Raw genomic sequence first — 24,795 nt, 5'->3', positions numbered from 1 at the left:
AGGAGGTGGGAGAGGCCCAGGGTCACCGACCCACCTGGATGAGAGCGAGCACCTTGTCCTGCACAATGGTGGGGGGGCTGTTCTTGGGAGAGATGACCTTGACCAGGACGCTGTCAATGAAGTCCCGGTTGGCCACAAGCACGTGGAAGCGGTGGCCGCAGTTCTTCACACACGTCTCCAGCACCTGACGTGGGCAGGAAGAGAGGTCACCACCGGGGCTGAGGGGCAGCAGATAGCCACTTCCTGCCTGGACTGTCCTGCCAACCAGTTCCTCCAGAGTCAAACTCGAGGCACAGGTGACCCCTTGCTGGCCAAGGTCCCTGGGCTGCACAGCAGTCAGAAGGCACCAGCTCTTGCACAAGAAGGATGCTGGGGTTTCAGTGGGGTCAACGACTGAGCGTTCCCAGAAACGAGCCTCTGAGTGGACATTGATGGCCAGTGGACATGGGCCCTCATGGGAGGAGGCCGCTGGGACAGCCTGCAGCCTCCTCCGAGCACCCATCTCCGCCCACCCTAAGGCATGGGCCACCCTCCTCCAAGATGAGTGAGCTCCTCAGATGACAGGCAACCTCTGCCAGGGCCTTGTCCCCTCATCTGGTCCTTAACGTGCCCTGGACAGAGGCAGTGGAGCCCCAGAGCCTAGGAGAGCAGAAGCTGCAGAAAGAAGGGGCCCTGGCTGGCACAGCCCACTGTAGGCTGCTCTGCCAAAGAAGTGAACCCCTCCCCATGGCCTGAGGGCCCGAAACATGTGGGAAGTCTCCAGAATGTGGCCAAGGCCCACGAGCAGGCAAAAAAAAAAATTTAGCAAAATAAAATCTGATAAGGTGTTAATATCTAAAAGTATATAAGGAACTCATGCCACTCAACAGCAAAAAAACAAACCATCCTATTTAAAAACGGGCAAAGGACTTAAGTATTTCTCCAAAGAAGCATACAGATGATCAACAGGCACCTGAAAAGAAGCTCCACATCACTGCTCATTAGGAAAACACAACTCAGAACCACAATGATGGAGAAGAAAATGACAACCTGCTTCAATATTCCTGCCTGGGACATCCCATGGACAGAGGAGCCTGGAGGGCCACAGTCCATGGGGTCGCAAAGAGTCGGACACGACTTAGTGACTGAACAACAACAAATACACAATCAGACAGATGGTGATTTGGGGAAATATCTCTTCATGAAAAGATGGCATAAAATGGAGAGTGGAGTGACTGAGCAAGATGGAATGTAGAGTTTTGTAAGAAACTTGTGTATAGAATAATAGCTGCAAATATTCAAACAATAAAGTCCATGGCTAAAGGGGAAAAAAACACAATGAGCTATCACCTCACACCTTATCTGTTGCCTATCTAATTAAAAAATATATTTATTTATTTGACTGCACTGGGTCTTAGTTGTGGCACGAGGGATCTAGTTCCTTGACCAGGGATTGAACCTGGGGCCCCCTGCACTGGGAGCGTGGAGTCTTAGCCACTGGGCCACCAGTGAAGTCCCTATCTAATTTTTCAAGTTGTGAGTTTATTAAGTGGTTCTTAACATTGCATTTTTTTGTTTGTTTTATTTGAAAAGAGTTTAAGAAAAATCTAAATTCTATTGAAACATCTGAGGAATGTTGAGGACAAAAGAGGTAAGTGTTGGTGAGGGTGTGGAGAGAAGGGAACCCTTGTGTACTGCTAGCGTGAATGTAAACTGGTGCCACCACTACAGAGAGCAGAAAGGCAGTCCCTAGGAAACTAAAAATAGAGCTACCGTGATCAGCAATCCCGCTCCTGGGTGGACATCCAAAGGAAATACTATCAGGTTTTTGGAGAGACACACGCACCCCGATGCTCACAGCTGCCTTGTTCACAACAGCCAAGACATGGAGACAACCTAAGTGTCTACTCATGGGTGCATGCACGAAGAAAATCAAATGGGACACACACACAGACACACACACACACACAGGAATATTATTCAGCCATAAAAAGAAGGGAATCTTGCCCTTTGCAACAACAGGGATGATTTTCAAGGGTATTAGGCTAAGTGAGATAAATCAGACACAAATAATGTACGATATGACTTACATGTGGAATCTAAAAATTCCAAACTCAGAGACAGAGAGTTAGGATAGTGGATGCCAGGGGCTGGGGGTGGAGGAGACAGGGTAAGGCTGGTGAAGGGTATGTCTCAGTGGTGAGGTGGGTGAGTTCTCGGGTCCAGAGAATGTGGTGAGTATAACCTACAGTACTGCGGTGTGCACTCGGAAGCTATTTATGTATTTATTTTGGCTGCTCTGGGTCTCTGTTGCTATGCACGGGCTCTCTCTAGTTGCAGGGAGCAGGCTTCTCTTGCTGTGGAACACAGGCTCTCGGTGCTCGGGCTTCAGCAGTGTGGCTCATAGGCTCAGGAGTGGTGGCGCACGGGCTTAGCTGCCCCGTGGCACGTGGGATCTTCCAGGACCAGGGATTGAACCTGTGTTCCCTGCATTGCTGCTGCTAAGTCGCTTTAGTTGTGTCCAGCTCTGTGCAACCCCACAGACGGTAGCCCACCAGGCTCCGCTGTCCCTGGGATTCTCCAGGTAAGAACACTGGAGTGGGTTGCCATTTCCTTCTCCAATGCATGAAAGTGAAAAGTGAAAGTGAAGTCGCTCAGTCGTGTCTGACTCTTCGCTACCCCATGGACTGCAGCCTACCAGGCTCCTGTGTCCATGGGATTCTCCAGGCAAGAGTACTGGAGTGGGTTGCCATTGCCTTCTCCAGTTCCCTGCATTGGCAGGCAGGTTTTTAACCACATTTGAAAAAATGTTAGGTTTCAAGACAGAGAGAACACTGGAAGCCATCCCTTTTAATTTTCTGACATCTTGTGTGCATGCTAAGTTGCTTCAGTGGTGTCTGACTCATTGCGACCCTATGGACTGTAGCCCACCAGGTTTCTCTGTGCTTGGGGTTCTCCAGGTAAGAATACTGGAGATTCTTGGCAATACTGGGTTGCCATTTCCTTCTCCAGGGGATCTTCCCGACCCAGGAATCAAACCTGTGTCTCTTATGTCTCCTGCATTGGCAGTGGGGTTCTTTACCACTAGTGCCCCTGTGAAGCCCTCTGACATCTCAAGGACAGGCAAAAATCTGGTCTGTTCTTTCCTGAAAGGAGTCACTTGCTGATTTTCCCAAGACCCTCTGCAGCGATGTTCAGTTTTTACCCCTTAATCCAGTTGGCACCTCACTAGCTGTGACATCTGGACAAACCTTGGGCCTCTCCGAGCCTGTTTCTTCATCCTTAAAAGTGGATGAGGAAACCTTCTTGGGAAGTTTTCTGGAAGCAACATCTGGGCAGGTGCTCGGGGGAGCTGGCACTCTCACAGGGAGGGAGCTGACCCCAGAGGAGCAGCTGGCCTCAGAATCCCATGGCAGACTGGTGAACAACAGGGACCCATGCCCAGGCCTGGGGCCTCTCTGCTGGGGGCTTCTATTGGACAGCGCTATCCACACCTTGTCCCTGCTAGCACGTCATCAGACTCAGGCTCACGTATCTCAGAGGACAAGACACTGGGGCAGCAGCAGGAGGCACTGCTGTCTGGACCGAGGCTCCTAGCCACACTCCCACCCTGGGAGAGGGGCAGGGGCACTCACAGTCAACGCCAGCATCACCTCCCGGTAGTTCCGGTTCCCGTTGAGCCGCTTCTTCAGGGCCCGAATGGCGTCCTTCGGCCTGGAGAAGAGACAAGTGCAGACCTTGCCAATCCTGCCTGGGCACTGCCCAGAGTCAGGGCCAGAATCAGGGCCACCCAGAGTCAGGGCCACAGTGTCAACAGCGTGTACATGAGCTTATTTGCCACTGCCCGTTTGTAAATGAGAAAGACTGCAGACAAATGAAATGCCCATCAACGTGAATCAGGTTAAATTAAACCATGCTTCTCTACACAATGGAGTACCATGCAGCTGCACTGAAGAATGCAGAAGCTCCTCACACCGGACCAAAGATACGGACCAGCCATCATTTGCAGAGCCGGGCAGAGGGGACACTGCCACATGAGCTCAGAAGGACAAGGAGCACCCGGCACACATGTCCAACGTCCGCAGGGAGGGGACCCTGGAGGGATCTGACCCTGGGAAGGGCGTGGGGCTGAGGAGCCGGGACTTTTCCTGGGGTCACACACAGGCTCCGGCCCCCTTGAATTCTGCATCACGTGCAAGCATGGTTCTCCCAGAAGAATGACCAGCCGGCTGGCACGTGGGCTCAAGAAGGGAACCTGGCAAAGTCCCTGCCCAGGCCTGGATGTCCAGCCTCTGGCTTCGGGGAGTGCCTTTCTCCCTGAGAAAACTGAAGTAAGTCTGCTCAAAAGTTCAGGAGTTGTGGGTTTGAGGCTCTAGATCTGACCAGGCTTCCTGGGGCAGAACTGCAGGGCCTCCAGCTGACACAGCTGCATCACACGCTGACCATCTGGGACACACTCTTCCTGACATCTCAGACACGGCCGGGAGGTGGGTCCTCAGCCTGCCCAGGAAGGCATCTACTGGGCGCAACCCTGTGTCTAACACATTGTGTAATTTATTCTCAGCCAGGATTCAGCAAAGCCGTGGTGCCAGGAGTGACCTGGGCATGAAACCCCTGCCCCCAGCACCACATCACCTTCTCTCAGGAGCCCCTGCCCTCTGGGCTCCCACCCGCAGGTCAGCATAATCTAGGTCTCAACTGGGGCCCTCCTATTTTGATAGTTCAGAAATATTTGTTACCTACTTACCTACTTGCCAAACAAAAATGTCTTTTTAAAGTGCGTGAGAAAGCTGGGGGAGGGGAGGGAGCAGCTCTGCCGATTAGCCCAGTTAGACAGAAAGCAGAGGCTTCCAGAAGGAACAACAGATGCCAGCCTGCAGTCAGGCTGCCCACAGGAGTCCTCTGCTCCCGGGGAAGGGCCCTGTCGGAGGTGTGTGTGTGTTCTGCGTGTGCTCTTGTGTGCAGTGTGTGCGCACAGTGCATGTGCCATGTGTGTGTGTGTCTGTGTGTGCTGTGTGTGTGTTCTTGGGTGTGTGCAGTGTATGTGTATGTGTGTGCCCTGTGTGGTGTGCTCTTGTGTGTGTGTGTTGTGTGTGCATGTGTGGTCTTGTGTGTGTGTGCTCGTATGTGTGTGTGCAGTGTGTGTGTGTGCCCTGTGGGTGCCCTTGTGTGTGTGTGCTGTGTGTGCAGTGTGTATATGTGTGCAGTGTGTGCCGTGTATGCTCATGTGTGTGTGCCCTGTGTGTGCTGTGTGTGCTCATGTGTGTGTGCAGTGTGTGCCCTGTGTGTGCTGTGTGCGCTCTTGTGTGTGTGTGCTGTGTATGTGTGTGCAGTGTGTGCCCTGTGTGTGCTCGTATGTATGTGCTCTGTGTGCTCATGTGTGTGCAGTGTGTATGTGTGCAGTGTGTGTCCTGTATGTGCTGTGTGTGTGCTCCTGTGTGTCTGTGTATTGTGTGTGTGTGCTGTGTGTGTGTGTGGCTGCAGCAGCACTGCCCTGGGGAGAGGCCCTGCTGGAGCTGTGTGCAATGTGGCAGCAGTTCCTACAAGGAGTGCTGATTTATGCAAAAAGGGACTTGGCAAGCTCTTGCTTTGGAGGACTTTGTGGACCTGAGCTGGTGGAGCTCCAGGGGCTCCTGGAGCCACCGGCCAGGAGCGTGATTGATTTCTCCTGTCTCAAAGGCTCCATCAGGTAGGGTCTTACCCCCTCCCCGTGGACTTCCACAGAGCAGTAAACAGGCAGAGCCACCCAGAGCTACACTCACTTGTGGCTCGGGGAGCACAGCACCCAGGCTCCCAATGGGGGATGCATGGAGGGGAATCAGAGATGCTGTAGCTCCCAGCTTAAGACGGGAGGTGCTGCCTGAGAGGGAGCACAAAGGCAAGTATTATTTACCCTTCTCCCAGGAAGAGGCCTGGAGATAGGATCCAAGTCCTATCGGGGGCCCCACACAGCTCCCTGCAGCAGCAGATCAGCCATGAGCCAGGAGCAGGGGAGCAGGGACCCAGAGGTTGAGAGCAGGAAGGAGATACCACATCCGGCAGCTTCTGGGGGAGAGATCGGAGCTGCAGGAGCTGGCCTCCCCAGAGTCTCCACAGACCCGAGACTCCTCCAGTCATCCTGAAGCCATCTGGCCCTTTGGCACTAGGACTGCCGCTTCTGAGCTGTTTCCTCTCTGTCCCCCAGGAGGGCGAGGCTGCACCCCCTTCATACCCTGGGCACCCCCACTCCCTTCCTGCCACCCCTCCTAGTTGTTCCCTTGCTCCACTGCAGTTATTGGGCTCCTCCAGCATAGAGGCTGGGCACAAGGACTCTGTGAGCTGGGGAAGGTCCGAGACGGTCATGAAAACGACCGTGATCCTCACCAGAGCCAACCCAAGACTCCCGGGAGCATTCATCAAACCCAGGTGCCTGCACCTGACTAGTAGTCCAGGGAGGCCTGGGAAACAGGATCTAAGACATCCAGGTGGGGGGGGTATTATTCTGCCAGGCACTGCTGCTTAGTGACCAAGGGCCCAGGGCACCAGGGGCGGCCACACAAGGCCCCAGGCTGGAGGTTACCTTAGGCCAGGCATCAGGGCAAGCCCAGCAAGGGGCCTGTGGAAGAGCACGTCAAACCTGTGCCCATCAGAACCCCAAACTGCCAGGTGAGCTCTGAATAAATGAAGGAAGCATACCCAGAGTTTCCAGGCTGGAGCCGGTCAGCAGGCCTTGCGTCCTGCATCTACCCTTCCGAACTATGCTAACCTTGGGCAAGGGCCAACCCGGGCAAGCTTCAGCTTCCTCAACATTCAAAGGGGCTGGCCCTGTCGCACAGGCTGGCAGAACCAGGGCCGGATACAGGGTTGGGGCCCAGGGCAGGGGCATCCCCTTGCCCCTGTTGCCTCCCAGCCTCCTTGGTGACTGTGCACAAGTGGTCACTGCCCTCTCTTCCCCAGCTCAGCTCTGCACAGTCGAGTCACCAGCTGACCAGGGTGTCTTGTTCACAGCCTGCCTCCCTGCTCTGGAATGTCAGCGCTGAGCGAGGGAGTCTGTTTGTCCCCTGGAGTTGAGTATGAGGTGGTCACTCAGGAAATGTATGTTGAGTTAAATCAGGAGGCTGGTGCTGATTTCATCCAGCCTCCACATGGCAAGGCCAGTAAGGACAGAGCTCAGGGCAAGGCCGGAGCTGCCCAGGTCTGGAGGTGGTTTACAAGGGTGCTACTACCATAAATTTCATTTTTATGGTACAGATAGAGAGTCAAACACCAACGAATTTGGAAGAAGTGCATGCAGAATGCAGCTGTGATGCAGAAGAGGATGTAAACACAGCAGCAGAGCAGACCCGGCGTTGCAGGGGTGGGGGGTCCTGGGCCCCGCATGTCTTCCCTGCTCCACCGCCCACTACACATCCTGAGGGCTCTCTCCTTCACGGGGCTCTGTCCAGTCCAGCAAAGCAGGGCAGAGACAGCCCAGGGCTGCAGAGGGTGGGGGGAGGGGAAGATCAACTGCAGGGGACTCAGTAACCCGGCAACTTCATTTTCACTTGTGATTAAAAGCAGGTTATTAAAGAGGGGGTCACTGTTCTGACTCCAGCAGCGCCTTTGGGGGCGCCAGCAGGAGGGCGGAGCATCTGAGCATCACTCGGTCAGACACTGTGGTCGACAGGCCACCTGACCAGTGGGCAGAGGGGACACGCACCCTTCCTCCGTCTCATTGATGATGTCGCAGATCTCCATGTTCAACGTCCAGTCCTCGCTCTGCAGGGAGCCATCTGTTGCCTTTTCTGCAAATTCAGAAAGAAAACTGCTTTACATTTCTGCTGGAATAAGGGGTCTGGCAGGAAAGACTGGGGACGGGATGCACCCCACTGCCCCCCCAAGCAGATGGGCTGAGCCAACAGCAGCTCTAGTGCTATTCCCAAGAGAACACCCGGGACAGGGGGTCAAGGGGTGACCCCCAATGCTGTCCTTCAGTCACTAAACTCACAGGAGTTGGAACTCTTAGAAGAAAATGCAGGGGGAGGGCTTCATGATGTTGGTGTGTGGGTGCTAGGTCGCTTCAGTAATCTCCGACTCTCTGCAATCCCATGGACTATAGCCTGCCAGGCTCCTCTGTCCATGGGATTCTCCAGGCAAGAATACTGGAGTGGGTTGCCATGCCCTCTTCCAGGGGATCTTCCTCACCCAGAGCTCAAACCGTTATCTCTTACATCACCTGAATTGGCAGGTGGGTTCTTCACCACATGGGAAGCCCTCATAATATTGTATGAGGCAATAATTTCATTCATGGATATGACACCAAAAGCACAGGCAACAGAAAAAAAAAACAGATAAACTGGACTGCATAAAAAATGCAAACATTTCTGTGCATTAAAGGACACAATCAACAGAGTAAAAACAGAGTAACCTATGTTCAGAATGTTAGAAAATAGCTGCAAAGCTGATAAGGAGTTAGTCTTTTTTAGGATAAACAAAGAACTTTTACAACTCAAACGCAACAAAAACCCCAATTTAAAAATGGGCAAAGGCATCCAGTCCCATCACTTCATGACAAATAGAAGGGGGAAAAGTGGAAGCAGTGACAGATTTTATTTTCTCAGGCTCTAAAATCACTGAGAATGGTGACTGCAGCCATGAAATTAAAAGACGCTTGCCTCTTGCAAGGAAAGCTATGACAAACCTAGACAGTGTCTTCAAAAGCAGAGATATCACTTTGCTGACAAAGGTCTGTATAGTAAAAGCTACGGTTTCCCTGCTAGTCATGTATGAATGTGAGAGTTGGACCATAAAAAAGGCTGACGGCCGAAGAAGTGATGCTTTTGAACTGTAGTGTTGGAGAAGACTCTTGAGAGTCCCTTGGACAGCAAGGAGATCAAACCAGTCTATCCTAAAGGAAATCACTCCTCAATATTCATTGGAAGGACTGATGCTGAAGCTGAAGCTCCAGTACTTTGGTCAACTGATTCGAAGAGCCGACTCATCGGAAAAGACTCTGATGCTGGGAAAGATTGAAGGCAAAAGGAGAAGAGAGCAGCAGACAATGAGATGGTTGGCTGGCATCACCGACTCAGTGGACATTAATTTGAGCACATTCTGGGAGATAGTGAAGGACAGAGAAGCCTGGTGGGCTGCATGCAGTTCATGAGGTTGCCAAGAAGTGGATACAACTTAGTGACTGAACAACAACAACAACAGAAGGACCTGAACAGACATTACTTAAAAAAAAAAAAAAAAAAAAACCTATATACAGGGACTTCCCTGGTGTTCCAGAGGTTAAGAATCTGCCTTGCAATTTAATGGATGCAGGTTGAATCTCTGGGAACTAAGATCCCACATGCGTCCGAGCAACTAAGCCCACATTCCACAACAAAAGATTCCGAGTGTCACAACTAAGCCCCACCACAACAGCCAAGTTAATTAAATTTTTAAAAAGATACACAAGTGACCAACATGTCCCTGAAAAAAATTGCTAAATATCACTAATCATTAGGGAAATGCAAATCGAACCCACAATGAGATATCACTTCACACTCTCTAGGACGACTGCTATCAAAAAAAAAAAAAAAAAAAAATGGAACATAAGCAGTGCTGGTGAGAATGTGGAGAGACTGGAACCCTTGTGCACTGTTGGTGTGGATGGAAAATGATGAGCTGTCCCTGTGGGAAAAGTGGCAGGTTCTCAGAAAACTGAAAACAGAACTACCGTATGATCCAGCAATCCCACTTCAGGTCCACACCCAGTAGAGCTGAGAGCAGGGCCTCAAAGAGTATTTCCACTCTTGTGTTCACAACAGCATTATTCCTAATAGCCAGGGAGCAACCCAGGTGTCCAGACACAGATGACAGATAAACAGAACGTGCAGATTCACACAGAGGAATATTACTCAGTCTTAAAAAGGAGGGAAATTCTGACACCTGCTCCAAGATGAGTGGACCTCCAGGGTATTATGCTGAGTGAAATAAGTCAGACACAAAAAGACAAATACTGTGTGATTCCCCTTATGGGAGGTTCCTAAAGCAATCAAATTCATAGAGAGAAAGTAGAATGGTGGGTGCCAGGGGCTGGGGGAGGGAGTGGGGAGTTACTACTGAACTGGGGACAGAGCTGATGATAAAGGTCCAGAGAGTGGGTGCATGAACACGTGAATGCATTTAATACTTAAGAGTGGTTAGAATGGCACATTTTGTTATATCTATTTTAACACGATTTTTAAAATCCTAAGGTAGGCAGTATTCTCTCCCACACTTAGAGGAAGCAAGGCTCAGAGAGGTTGGGACGCTGGCCAGGATCACACAGCTGGATAGGCACTGACATCTGGTCTTGGGTCTGTCTAACGGCTGGACACTTGCTGATGTGGCCCCAGCTGTCAACACCGTGAGTTTGGAACCAACGCTGCCCTGTCCAAACTGTTTAGTTCTCCAGAGAGACAGTCACCAGGCTCTTTAGCTAACAAAAGCTTCATACAACGTGCATGTCCACTGACAGCGTGAACCCCACGATCTCTGTGCACACTGGAAGTAGCTGGTTCCACTGGACGCAGCTGCGGGGAAGGCATGCTCGTTCTGCACACGCAGCCCAGAGCTCACGCTCCATTGACAGCGGTCCTTCCCAGTGGTCACCACACTCCAGGAACCTGGCCGCAGCTCTGGACATCAGTGCGCTGGCCTGCGGTCTGCATGGACAACCCTCACTGCTTCAGTCTTTACCAAAAAGCAAGTATCCTCAACCTCTTCACCCTCTTTACTCGTCACCCTTGACACCCAAAGACTCTCCACCCTACAAAAGGAGCAAACCTGCCCCAGGGGCAAGAGTGGCTGGGTGAGCCCATGTGCGGGGCTCTGGGTGGGGGCCAGGGGCTCTTCACTAGGGCCCACGGTGTCACCCGGCTGCAGCAGAGGTGGCATTTGATGAATCCCCCTCCTCTGGGGGGCCTTCCCTGGTGGCTCAACAGTAAAGAATCCGCCTGCAATGCAGGAGACACAGGAGACGTGGGTTCCAACCCTGAGTCGGGAAGATCCCCTAAAGGAAGGAAATGGCAACCCACCCCAGTATTCTTGCCTGGGAAATCCCACAGACAGAGGAACCTGGCGGGCTACAGTCTTTGGGGTCACAGAGAGTCAGACATGATGAGCACGCATGCACGCAGGCACCTCCTTGGGGGAGGAAAGTGTGGGGAGGGAGGAAGGGAGGAGGAGCCAGGGGCCTGTGCAGAGAGGCAAAGGTCAGGATGGAGGAGAGGCCACGCCACCCAGCCACAGGCAGCACCACTGGGCCCTCAAGGGCCATCATCGTGGGGGTGGGGCTGGGGCAGGCACCCAGGAGGAATGGCCGAAGCACCGTCCAGTCTCGAGCCAGGAAGACTGCACGCAGATGCTGCGTGAGGCCAGGGCAGCGCAAGGCAGCGTCTGGAAGGGTCCGCGACGAGATCCTTGCCCCCTGCTCACTCTGCCACTCGGATCTCTGAGGGGCCCACCCCCAGAGGAGGGACCCCCCCCACCTGGGGTCACACACAGCAGGGCCTCTGCGGCCTCCTAGTAAAGCCGCTCACCTTCTACCCTTCGGAGCCAGTGAGGGGACAGGCCAGCTGGCCAAAGGGCCACCGTCCGCCTGTGGTCTGTCCCATCTCAGCATGGGTCACACACAGACTCAGGAAGAGAGAACAGGGGACACCAGCAAGGCCAGGGGACACTGTCTTGGAGGACTGATAGAGGAAACTTCCATCAGTGAACCCCCCCAAACCCCTCCTCCTCACCACCGGGAAGGGGGTCAGAGGCGTGAGAACCTCTCCTTGGGGTCAGCACTCTCTATTCAATCACCAGCCTCTGAGTTTCCAGCAAAAGATAGAGGTTCCTTTTGAGTATAAAGAACCGACCCCAGAAGAATGCCTCTTTATTTTCATTTTGCTGGAAATGCCACAGACATACAACTGTGGGTATCTGGCTCAGCTGAGACAGAAGGAGGGAAGGCTGACAAAGGAGCTCAATTCGCTTCTCAGTTTCCTTTCCTCATAAAAGAATTCCCGCCATAGGACCAAGCTGGATCTGACTGCCCTCCAACTGTGGCCACGCCCATGGGCTCCCTCCCCAGGCCAGAGGACGCCAAGTTCAGGCTCATTTCTGTTATCACGTAAATTGTCAAAATCCAAGATAAATAAATCCTGGTGCAATGGCAGAAACACAATGCTCCAGAGGTCAGGGGGCAAGTCATTCCCGCTGGCCAGCCCTCAGGATGGAGACAGATCAAAGCACCAGTGACCCGGGCAGCAAAGGGCTGACCTTCCAGAGGTCTCCAGTGATACGCTAACGGCCAGGGGCAAGGCAGAGCTGGACAGGGCTGTGCAGGGCTAGGCAGAGCAGGGGCAGACACAGCGCCCATTAAACCTTCAGAGCCTGTCATCCTGATGCTGTTGCCATGGCGTTTTCTCCATTCAGAAAAGGCTGCCCCCTGCCTGGTGTGGGCTGGGGGCCAGGGTGCCTTGAATGTCAACCCTGGGACTTCCCTGGTGGTGCAGTGGCTAAGGCTCCGAGCTTCCATCCTGGTTGGGATGTCTGGACCCTGACGGCAAGGTTCTTTTCCAGCAGCAGTCCACCCCACCCTGCTACAGGGTCCCTCCCACATGCTCTGAAGTTCAGGGCCGTGATTCTGGGAGGACACTCCAGTCCAGGGGCTTGGTTTCTTGGCTGCTGATTTCTACACTTTGATGTGAAATACAGCGACATCAGAAGCAGCCAGCACCAGAGGCTAAAGAGGGCTGGGTTAGCATTTTTGCATTCAGCAGCAGCGTCTTGGTGTCTTGGTGAGCCTGGAGGAAAAACAGCCGAATCTTCCACCTCCTCCACAATCAAGAGAGTGGGAAGGAGCCCAGAGGGGCTGGGCTGCTTCCTGTCGGGGGTGGAGAGGAGAAAAGGGGTCTGCACCGGCAGGACTCATCTGACAAGATGCCCCATCAACTTGAGATCAGCCTTCTGGGCTCTGGATGGGTTCAGGCCAGTGAGGCAGGTGGGGTGGACCAGCCAGGTGGAAAGGAACTCAGTCCCAACACTGCACTCAGAGCCGTGGATGCCTCTGTTCTGGGTCCCTGACCTCCTAGTGGATGTTAATTGCAGCTGCTCCCCTTTCACTAGAGACTCGCCCTGTTTCATGGGGTGTCCTTTTCTACAACAGAGGGCCCCACTCTTCCCTCTTAAAAGGCAGATGAAGGGCCAGAAGAAGGTGCACAAAGTATAACCTGACCAGCCCACAGACTCCAGAGGCAGCTTCCTCTGTAACTTTGAGGCAAAACAAAACACGGTGGTCCCCAGGCCATGTATACAGATTGGCAGCCCTGGTGCCATGGAGCCGGGAGGAAGTGAGAGAGACCTCGGCTACACACACACACACACACACACACACACACACACACTGTGACAGGCCACAGCAGGCCCCTGCAAGCAGGGCACACAGGACCTGAGAGAGACCTCGGCTACACACACACACACACACACACACACACACACACACACAGTGACAGGCCACAGCAGGCCCCTGCAAGCAGGGCACACAGGACCTGAGAGAGACCTCGGCTACACACACACACACACACACACACACACACACACACACACACAGTGACAGGCCACAGCAGGCCCCTGCAAGCAGGGCACACAGGACCTGAGAGAGACCTCGGCTACACACACACACACACACTCACACACACACACACACTCACACACACACACACACACGCACACACACTGTGACAGGCCACAGCAGGCCCCTGCAAGCAGGGCACACAGGACCTGAGAGAGACCTCGGCTACACACACACACACACACACACACACACACACACACACACACACTGTGACAGGCCACAGCAGGCCCCTGCAAGCAGGGCACACAGGACCTGAGAGAGACCTCGGCTACACACACACACACACACACACACACACTCACACACACACACACACACACTCACACACACACACACTGTGACAGGCCACAGCAGGCCCCTGCAAGCAGGGCACACAGGACCTGAGAGAGACCTCGGCTACACACACACACACACACACACACACACTCACACACACACACACACACACTCACACACACACACACTGTGACAGGCCACAGCAGGCCCCTGCAAGCAGGGCACACAGGACCTGAGAGAGACCTCGGCTACACACACACACACACACACACACACTCACACACACACACACACACACACACACACACACACACAGTGACAGGCCACAGCAGGCCCCTGCAAGCAGGGCACACAGGACCTGAGAGAGACCTCGGCTACACACACACACACACACACACACACACACACACACACACACTGTGACAGGCCACAGCAGGCCCCTGCAAGCAGGGCACACAGGACCTGAGAGAGACCTCGGCTACACACACACACACACACACACACACACACACACACACACACACACACACTGTGACAGGCCACAGCAGGCCCCTGCAAGCAGGGCACACAGGACCTGAGAGAGACCTCGGCTACACACACACACACACACACACACTCACACACACACACACACTCACACACACACACACACACACACACACACACACACACACACACTGTGACAGGCCACAGCAGGCCCCTGCAAGCAGGGCACACAGGACCTGAGAGAGACCTCGGCTACACACACACACACACACACACACTCACACACACACACACACACACACTCACACACACACACACACACACTCACACACACACACACTGTGACAGGCCACAGCAGGCCCCTGCAAGCAGGGCACACAGGACCTGAGAGAGACCTCGGCTACACACACACACACACACACACACACACTCACACACACACACACACACACACACACACACACACACACACACACTGTGACAGGCCACAGCAGGCCCCTGCAAGCAGGGCACACAGGACCTGAGAGAGACCTCGGCTACACACACACACACACACACACACACACACACACACACACACACTGTGACAGGCCACAGCAGGCCCCTGCAAGCAGGGCACACAGGACCAGACAGGCCAGGAAGAACCAGCCAGAGCTGATGTGAAGTCCTCAGGGGCTGGGGAAGCACCTGTCCCCACCCCGCAGCTGGAGAGGGCAAGGGCAGGGGCCTGATGGAGATCGTGCTCCTGACCTTGGCTGCAGGTGAGGCCGCCCTGCCTGGTCCCACCCTGAGCCTTCCCATCGGAGCCTGGGGGCAGAAGGCAGGTGCAGACGTGCTCCCGGGGGTGGGGGTGGGGGGGGGGTCCCTGCACAGGGCCATCCAGCTGATGACTGCCGAGGGTCGGGCACTGGGAGGCAGAGGGAGGCAGGCAGACCTTGTCCCTGCCCCACTGCCTGTGGACTGGGCTCAGTCCTGCTTTGCCACGTCACCCCTGGGCCCTGGACCCGACCTCTGCCTCTTCCTCTGAGCGCTGTTTCTGTCAAATGAGGCAGCGGGTCCGGTGATTTCTGACCCCCTCAGTCCCCCACTCTGCTCTGACAGCACACTGGCCAATGGACACTTTTTCTTCTTCTTTTCTTGCTGATTTTTTCTTTCTTTTTTTTTTTTTACTGTGGTAAAATATACATGGGCTTCTCTTATAACTCAGTTGGTAAAGAATCTGCCTGCAACACAGGAAACCCTGCTTCGATTCCTGGGTCAGAAAGATCCGCTGGAGAAGGGATAGGCTACCCACCCCAGTATTCTTGGGCTTCCCTTGCGGCTCAGCAGGTAAAGAATCCGCCTACAATGCCAGAGATCTGGGTTCGATCCCTGGGTTGGGAAGATCCCTTGGAGAAGGAAAAGGCTACCCGCTCCAGTATTCTGGCCTGGGGAATTCCATGGACTGTATAGTCCATGGGGTCGCAACGAGTTGAACAGAACTGAGCGGCTTTCACTTTCACAATATACATAACATATAATTTACCACCATAACCGCTTCTCAGTGCACAGCTCAGGGCCATTAAGCACAAGTACATGTAACCGTCCCCACCACCACCTCCAGAAAGGACGCATCTTCCCAAACTGCAGCTCAGTCCCTTGAAACCCTCACTCCTCACCCGTCCCCCAGCTGCTGGCACCCACCCTTCTATCTTCTGTCTCTGAAGTTGACTCCTCTAGGAACCTCACAGAAGTGGGTATTAATCCTTTATCAGATACATGCTTTGCAAGTATCTTCTCCCACTCTGCACTGCTAAATCCAGTGTCATGAAGTTTTCTGTTTTCTCCTAAAACATTTATAGTTTTATTAATAGCTCATGTTTAGCTATTAACTGATTCATCATTGGGTTTTCTAGATGGTATAAGGTGAGGTTCCAACTCCAATCTTTTGCATGTGGACACCCAGTTTTCCCAGTTCCATCTGTTGGGAAGACTGTCTTTCTCCTACCGGCTGATCTTAGCACGTGTGTCAGACATCAGCTGACCATCCATGGGAAGATTTGCCTCCGGCCTCCCTGTTTCGTCCTGTGGTCTCTGTCTCTCTCTGTGCCAGGGCCACACTGCTCTGATGATGGTGAGTTCTGAAATCAGGAAGTTGCAGTCCTTCTACGCTATCCCTCCTTCTTTTAGTATGTTTATTTTTATTTATTTTTGAAAGAAATATTTATTCGGCTGTACACAGATCTTCAGTCTTTCAGTTGCGACATTAGGGATCTAGTCTCCTGATCAGAGATGGAACCCAGGCCTCCAGCATTGGGACTCGGGAGTCTTAGCCGCCGGACCACCAGAGAAGTCCCAACTTTGTCCTTCTTTGTCAAGGTTGCTTTGGCTATTTGGAGTCCCTTGAGATGCTGTATGAATTTTAGGATGGAGTTTTCTATTTCTGCAAAAAAAAAAAAAATGCTGGTGGGATTTTGAGTGAGATTGCATTGAATCTGCAGATCACTTTGGGTTAGTACTGTCAGCTTCAAAGTATGAAGTCTTCAGTCCATGAATATGGGATGTCCTTCCATTCATTTATCTTCTCTTATTTCTTTTGGACTTCCCAGGTGGCTTAGTCAGCCTGCCAATGCAGGATATGCAAGAAATGCAGGTTCAATCCCTGGGTCGGGAAGATCCCCTGGAGGAGGACATGGCAACCCACTCCAGTATTCTTGCCTGGAAAATCCTGAGGACAGAGGAGCCTGGTGGGTTATAGTCCGTGAAGCCAGGAAGAGTCAAACATGATTGAGTGACTGAGCAACAACAAAAAGATTTCTTTCAGCAATGTTTTGCAGTTTTCAGTGTACAAGTCTTTTACCTCCTGGTTAATTCCTAGGGATTTTATTCATTTGGATGCTATCATAAATAAAATTGCTTTTTTAATTTCCTTTTCGGATTGTTCACTGTGTAGAGAAACAGCTGAGTGTTGACTCATATCCTGCAGCTTTGCTGAATCTATTTATTCATTCTAACAGTTTTTTTTTTTTCCTTTTTTCATGAAACCTTTAGGGTTTCTTACATACAAGGTCACATCATCTGTGAATAGAGATGGTTTTACTTCTTTCGTTCCCACTTGGATGCCCTTCATTTCTTTTTTCCTGTAGCGGGTTAGGACTCCCGAGACTATGTTGAACAGAAGTGGTGAAGTCAGTGTCCTGGGCCTGACGTATGGCTTTACCAAACCTGATCATCGCAGGGAGAGGAAACACAGGGGCGAGAAGACCTAGTGCAGCAGAGCTCTCACCTCAGGGAAAGGTAGATCATCTGCCTGAGTGTGAGCGCGGGAACCCCAGCAGGGGCTTGAGGACTCTGCCTGCCAAGGGGTCTCATATCTGCGTCCAGCTCTGAGGAGGTCACTGGGACTTCTCTGGCCTGGAAAGCCATGCCCCCCAAGCCTGCCCAAGGACAGCACCACCCCACAGCCTTCCCGTGCCTCCTGCCGTAGGATCTCGAGGGGCACGTCTGATGGGCACCCATACTTGATGGTATGGTCTACAGTCCACATGAGAGCGGAGACCTCAAGGCCTCCCGACGCTGTTCTGGGAGCTTCTTCCCATCTTACGGCCACTGGGGGGACCCTGGCTCTCCGTCTAAACTTGTGGGTGAGCAAAGGGCCTGTGCTACTGAGCAGTGGTGACTGCACATCCTCTGGGGCCCTAGGCGGCCTGGGGAGATTGGAGCCAGGCTCCAGCTCTCCCCAGCGTCTCCCTCTGGGCTCAGAAGCTGGAGAATCAGGCGTCATAGTGGAGTCTGAGCAGGGAGTTGAAACCCAGGCTTTGGCGGGTTCAAGCTTCAGCCAATTACTGTGTGACCCCAGGAATGTGACCTCTTCAAGGCTTTCTGTTGTCTGTAAGATGTGATAATCACAGCAGTCTTCTCACAGGGCTGCTGGGAGGTGAACTCAACACAAAACAGGAAGCCCTGCGGAGCCCCCGACACAGCCACACAGAGACTGGAACCCCCACCCCACCCCCTCCTCCCCAGGGCGTCCCTCGCTTTCCCGTATCACCACTGCCACCTACAGGTAAACAGCAGTCCACAAGCCATCCTGGTCACTCGATGCCCTAGGAGCCTACAAACACCCAGCTTTCTGATTCGGGGCTTCTCCACCACAAGGGTCTCCCTCAGAGGGAAGCCCCACAACGGCCTGGCCCATGTGCAAGGCGGAGGGACTGCTTCCTCGGGGATCCAAATGCTGAAGCTCCCAGGTCTCAGAGTCCAGCTATAAGGTTCCCCGCGAGTCACTCACAGTGGGCATCATGTTTCCCAACTCTGGACGTGGGCCCTGGGGCAGGGGGCCCAAAGCACTGCCTGCACCCCACTGGCCACACCGCTGACCCCAAATCCCCCAGCCACTGAAGTCACTCCTCTCACACGGGGGGTCAAGAGAGCACACCGTGGCCTCTTCACAGATACCGTCTCATGCGCCACCCCGCTCTGAGGCAGCCCTCGTCAGAAGGAGAAAAGGGAGGCCGAGGGGTGAACAGCCCAACTGCACACGGCTGGCAGGGAGCACCAACCAAGGTCATCCTGGAGCACAAGGCCTCAGACCCTGACACCCCGGGCAAGGCTGGGCCTTGAGTACACCTGGGTCCCCAGCCCCCGGACACAGCCGCGGCTCCCCCACCCCCGATCTCACAGGTGAGCTCAGAAGGGCTGGCTGAGAAGTGTGCAGAGAGCAGGGTGAGGGGTCAAGTGCAATCAGCTGCTCCCCTTGTTGTTGTTTTCTATTTTAATTAATAAACTGTCAATACTGGAATAATTTCAGATTTACTGAGAAGCTGCCAAGATAGTACAAGGATCCCCAAGGGCTTGTCTCCCAGTTTCTGCTCATGTTAACATCCTTCAGGGACACCCTTCATGTGTCAAAACTGAGACGCTAACAGCAGCTCAGGACTACTAACTCCAGACTTTATTCCGAGTTTTCCAGTTTTTCCACTAAGATGCCCTCTTCTGTCCAGGATCCAGTCCAGACTAGCATGTTATATTTAGGTTTCTCCTCACTTTAAACGTCTACTTTCTTTAAAGACTGGCACATTCATAAAATCCTGAACTCTCTCTCCCACCCGGGCAGCTCAGTTCCGAAGGGCAGTGCCCTGCCAGCCGATCCCACACCCCGTCCCAGCCGAATGAGGACACCACGTCCTCCCAGGCCCCGACAAAGGAGCCCTTCAGGCCAGCCCAGAAGCAGAGAACAGAGGCTGGTCATCCACACGGGCCTGAGCTGCTGGTCCAAGTTCTTTCTAACTGGAATTCCCCTGGAAGGCAGGGCAGTGGTGGGGGGAATTCATAGCTTTAAACACATGTTCTCTAGAGGCAGAGCCTGGAAAATCCCATGGAGAGGGGAGCCTGGCAGGCTACAGTCCATGGGGTCGCAGAGAGTCGTACATGACTGAGCGACTTCACTTTCTTTTCTAGACCCCACTGGGGTCTAGATGGGGAATTTCCCCAGGTCTTGTAAATAAAGGTGTGGAGAGGAGCTGGGGGAGACAAGGACCTAGGGCTGGGGGGCACCAGGGGACGTCGGAGGAAGGCTGGGCGGGGGAGGGGGTCTCCAGCTGTTATCCGCTGGGCCAGTTGACAGGAAAAGGTCTCTTAGGGGCCAGGGCTCAGATTAGGGCTGTGGGAAATGGAGCGGGCGTGCAGCTCCTTCTGAGGGCAGGGGCCAGGGGAAAGCGCCGGGCATTGAGGGCTTCCAGTTCAACCTCAACCCCAACCTGACTGCAAGGACTCCCACGGTGCATTGACGACAACCAAAACACACACACACACACACACACACACACACACACACACACGGGAGAGGTCATCCGGAGGGTCTCTCTTAAATGTTTGAATTTTTCCAACACTAATAGTAAGTAAAACTTCAGTAGGAAAGGCACAGACTGCTTCTCCCTGTGGCCCAGCCAGATAAGCCCTGAGGAAATGCTGAGCGGGAGGGGAGCTGATTCGGCAAAGGTGCCTAAATGAGGAAACCTCTGCTGTTCCCGCAAATGAGAGGACAGCCGCTTGACGAGGTCCAACCACAAGGCGCAAACGTACATGCCTTTTAAAAATGATAAACGCCTTGGCTCGCCACCAAGTGGAAATCAGTGCAGGAATGCTAAGTGAACATCCAGAGCCAAAGTGCCCCATGCAGACTGATCTCCGCCAGGCAGAAATGCGTGCTCGTGGGCGAGAACACACAGCCAGTCCTCTCTGCGCTGAACTGAGCCTGCTTCCCTCCCTCTCTGGTCCCCCCACAGCCCTGGGGCCACGTGGGGGCCCCTCTCGGAGCCCAGGGACCCCATGGCACAGATGTCCCCCAAGCAAAACAATCTAAACGGTCGCAGTCCAGTCCAAGGTTCAGTCGGGTTTGTTCTGTGGAGCTGTTCCCACCTTCTGGGACCATTTGGGAAAGGCGTCCAGCTTGGGAGGAGTGTGGACAAAACCAAACCACACTGGGCCAGGCGAAGCCACGCTGTGCCCCTGCCAGCCGGCCCTGGGCCTCTGTGCCCGGTTCCCAACGCTCACGCCCCAGGCACAGCCACCCCAGACCAGGCTGGGGGACGAAGACCACCCTCCATGCCACGTCCCAGTGCCGACTCTGTGTCTCCCAAGGCCTGGGTGGCCCCCTCTGAGCAGCAGGCTTTGGGGGACATGCTTTGATATGGATGTTCAAGAGAGAAGAGAAAAAAAAAAAAAAAGAGAGAGAAGAGAGTCAGAAAGAAACCCAGAAAAGGCCATTTTTCAGGGCAGTGGTTCTCAGCTCTTTCTGGATGGAATGTTAAAAGAAGAGTAATTCCCTATGAGCATCTGGGAAGATCTTTCCAGAAAAGTGCGCAGGTACTTAACTCAGCACACACTCTGGATGGGCTCCCCAAGAGCCCCACCCTGGTCGGAGAGCACCCTGACTGGGACCGTCTCGAGCGCCTTGGCTGCCCTGGTCATAAGAACACCTGCAAAGCTAAGTGGAACATGAATGCCCAGGGCAGCCAGGTGGCCATAGCGCTCCCAGGAGGGCCCCGCAGGGCAGGTGGGCAGACTCTCCACTGGGGGTCTCAGCCGCTGGACCAGGAGCAGCTGGACCAGGAGCAGCTGTGGGACTGGGGTGCTGACGCTCACTGTGCCGTCGTCTCCCCGAGGGCTTCCTTAAGTGCCCTGGGAGCCGGGAGCTGCCCCCACACAGCCTTAGTCTGTTCTCCCGGGAAGAGCTGGTCCCGGGTTCCAGGGAATGAGTGAGTCACCAATGACTGTGATGACGTCTCCCCCCCACACACACATACTCAGAGACTCCAGGATTCCCTGAGACCTGCTCATCCACTCCTGGTACAGGACTCCTGGTCCCGGCAGCCTGTGGCCCGTAGCCCATCAGCGCCAGAAGGCCCAACCATCACTGCCCTGTCCTCTTGGCCCTTTGTGGCCACTCCCTGCGACTGTGCGAGGAAGTCAGTCCAAGTTTCTTCCCACCAAATGTTGGAACACACGTAAAGGCCTGCTTCCAAAAGGAACTTATGGTCATTTCTATAATAATTTATACTCAAGGTAAATGAAATGAAGGCTGGAAACCACGTGGAATAAAAGAGGAAACAAGTTATGACAACTCCTGGCACCCTAGGTAAAAGATACAGACAAGGAGCCTTGGTCCTCACTGTCTGACTGAGGGCAGAGCAAGCCACACTCCACCAGGAGGGTGGCCATCTTTTCCTGATGTTGAGGGACTTGGAGGTGAACGTACCGCCATCACTCCTGTATTAAGGACCAATGAGCAGGGTCATATGAAATGCCTTGAAAACAGCATCACATAAAAGGCAAAATGTTCTCCCTCTGCCTTCCTGGCATCCGTGCCCTCCCCGACTCACCCCCACCACCTCCCCAGCCTCCCCAGGCCCCCGGGTGACGGCACGGCTCCCCTCAGCCGGGCTCCTCCAGGTTCCCAGAACCACTGCGACCTTCCCCAGCTCACCTGCACTCACTCTAGATCCTGCCTCTTCAAAGATCTCCCCGACTCCCAGTCCAGAGGCCTCCCCCAGCACACCCCCGCGCTCCCACCGTTGCCCAGCACCCGCACCATTGAGGCAGGTCACACGGCCTCTCGTGTGACCGGGTCAGGCCGACCTGAGCCGCAGTCTAACTCTGGTGGTTATCGGCTGTGTGACCTTGAGCAAGTAACTAGATCTCTCTGAGCCTCAATGTCTACATCTACGGATTGGGAACAGTAACATCCACATTTTGCGAAGCTTCTGTGAGAACTAAGGCTGGCCCAGAGCAGCAGGCAGAAGTAGGGCAGGCACGGCTGCGACCGCGGCTGGTCTGTGCTCCCATTACTCAGTTGTGTCTGACTCTTTGTGACCCTGTGGACTGCAGCCCACCAGGCTCCTCTATCCATGCGATTCTCCAGGCAAGAATACTGGAGTGGGTTGCCATGCCTTCCTCCAGGGGATCTTCCCAACCCAGGGATAGAACCCAGGTCTCCTGCATTGCAGGCACATTCTTTACCACTGCCCACCTGGGAAGCCCAATACTGTGGAGACCCCCCAGCAAAGGTGGTCCCTGAGGGTGACTAGAGGAGCATCTCTAGGATCCTCTGCACCAGGGGAGCTCAGGAACAGGGTTGTCTGAAAAGTCTGACCGTGTGGAATCAGAGACCCGACAAGTGGTGGACTCATGCTGGGCCCAGGTCTGGAACACAGAGCTCCTGATCCCAGGCCACGGTTGGTCCATGGGACACTGTCAGAAATGCCCCCACCCCAGGGTCTCAAGGGCACTGACCTCCTGCTTCTCAAGGCAAACACCCTCGTCCTGGTGAAAAGATCACTTTCATCACACAGGTCTCAATCCTCATGCAGATCATCCTATTACAACCTGGGGCGACCACCTCGCCCGAAGAGCCCCTCTGGGGAACGGGTGTGCACTTAATTGTTACGAATGTGCACTGCTGACCAGAGTCTCAGTGAACTGCAGATACAATCTATCAGCTCTCGATGGCTAATTTGGTAGAACATGAATCCTGCGAGTTCTAATAACTCACAGGAGACTCCTGGAGCACTTACACGCTATATGTCTTCCACACTCATAAAACAACCATAATTACCTTTCATGGGTGAGATGGTCTAGTAATTCTTAAGTGATTTAACCCGAGAAAGTCTACGGAAAAAACTAACTTCAAAGAATTTTTGTCTCAAAAGAGGAAGACGAAACCAAGAACTGACGGGTCTGTTTTTTAACCTACCTGGCTTCATCCCCTGGGGACATGTGCATTGCAAGGACTCAGCCCCAGACAGCCGTGCAAAATTGTGTCCAAAACAGTTCTGAATTTTCTGTTTTGGAAGTTCCCTTCAGAAGTCCTGTGACTGTAGGGGGAAGCCAGGACTCCCAGGGGGCAGGCAGGGGCAGGGGGTGGGAGCTCTTTGGAACCAGACAGTCATGGATGTAAGTCTCACTTAAAAACACTGGGGAAATAACCTAAACGGGAGAAGAATTTGAAAAAGAATAGATACATGTATATGCATAACTGAATCACTTTGTTGTACACTTGAAAGTAACACAACATTGTTAATCAACTATGTGTGCTTCGTCGCTCAGTCAAGTCTGACTCTTTGTGATGCTGTGAACTGTAGCTTGCCAGGCTCCTCTGTTCATGGAAACATTCAGGCATAAAAAGTGGGGAAAACAAACAAACAGGAGGGACTATCCCTGATGGTCCAGTGGCAAAGACTCCACTCTTGCAATGCAAGGGGTCTGGGTTCAATCCCTGGTTGGGGAACTCGATCCACATGTTGCAATGAAGATCCTATGTGCCACAATTAAGACCTGGTGCAGTCAAATTAAAAGAAAACACTGGTGAAACCGATTGGTGTCGTTTTCAGGGCTCAGAAGAGCTCCGGGACCATAGTCCTTTATGTCTCAGTGCAGAGAATTCGGCAAGAGCAAAGTGGTAGATAAGAAGGGATTTTCTTTTTTTTTCTTTTTTTTTTTTTAAGAAGGGATTTATAAGGGGACTTCCCTGGTGGTCCAGTGGCTAAGACTCCATGCTCTCAGTGCAGGAGGCTGGAGTTTGATCCCTGGTCAGGGAACTAGATTCCACATGCTGCAACCAAGAAGTTGCACACAACTAAAGAACCTGCATGTCACAACGAAGATCTGCTGTACCCAAATATATAAATTTTTAAAAAATTGTTAAGTAATCTATTAGCACAGGACGCTTGTGAGGTTTACTAGCAGGCAGGCAAGAAAGGACGAACTCTGAGAACTTAATGAGCTATAATTTTCTGCTGCTGCTAAGGCGCTTCAGTCGTGTCTGACTCTGCGACCACAGACGGCAGCCCGCCAGGCTCCTCCATCCCTGGGATTCTCCAGGCAAGAACACTGGAGTGGGTTGCCATTTCCTTCTCCAATACATGAAAGTGAACAGTGAAAGTGAAGTCGCTCAGTCGTGTCCG

General features: G+C 53.3%; 1 protein-coding gene across 4 annotated transcripts in view; it reads right to left on the bottom strand.

Annotated features, from left to right (window-relative positions):
* The window catches only part of TOM1L2 (target of myb1 like 2 membrane trafficking protein), a 73,099-nt gene that overhangs the window by 23,682 nt on the left and 24,622 nt on the right, over positions 1-24,795 (bottom strand). For all 4 annotated transcript variants that reach the window (XM_061143666.1, XM_061143663.1, XM_061143664.1 and 1 more), the window contains exons 2-4: positions 7,658-7,742; positions 3,615-3,693; positions 35-184 (exon numbers count right to left, since the gene is read on the bottom strand). In XM_061143666.1, the coding sequence (XP_060999649.1) occupies positions 35-184; positions 3,615-3,693; positions 7,658-7,742 (314 nt within the window). The remainder of the gene's footprint in view (positions 1-34; positions 185-3,614; positions 3,694-7,657; positions 7,743-24,795) is intronic.

Source organism: Dama dama, chromosome 5, assembly GCF_033118175.1.
Source record: "Dama dama isolate Ldn47 chromosome 5, ASM3311817v1, whole genome shotgun sequence".
NCBI classification, from domain to species: domain Eukaryota; kingdom Metazoa; phylum Chordata; class Mammalia; order Artiodactyla; family Cervidae; genus Dama; species Dama dama.
The sequence above is the reverse complement of the archived record's forward strand: the minus strand, read 5'-3'. Positions and strand labels throughout refer to the sequence as shown.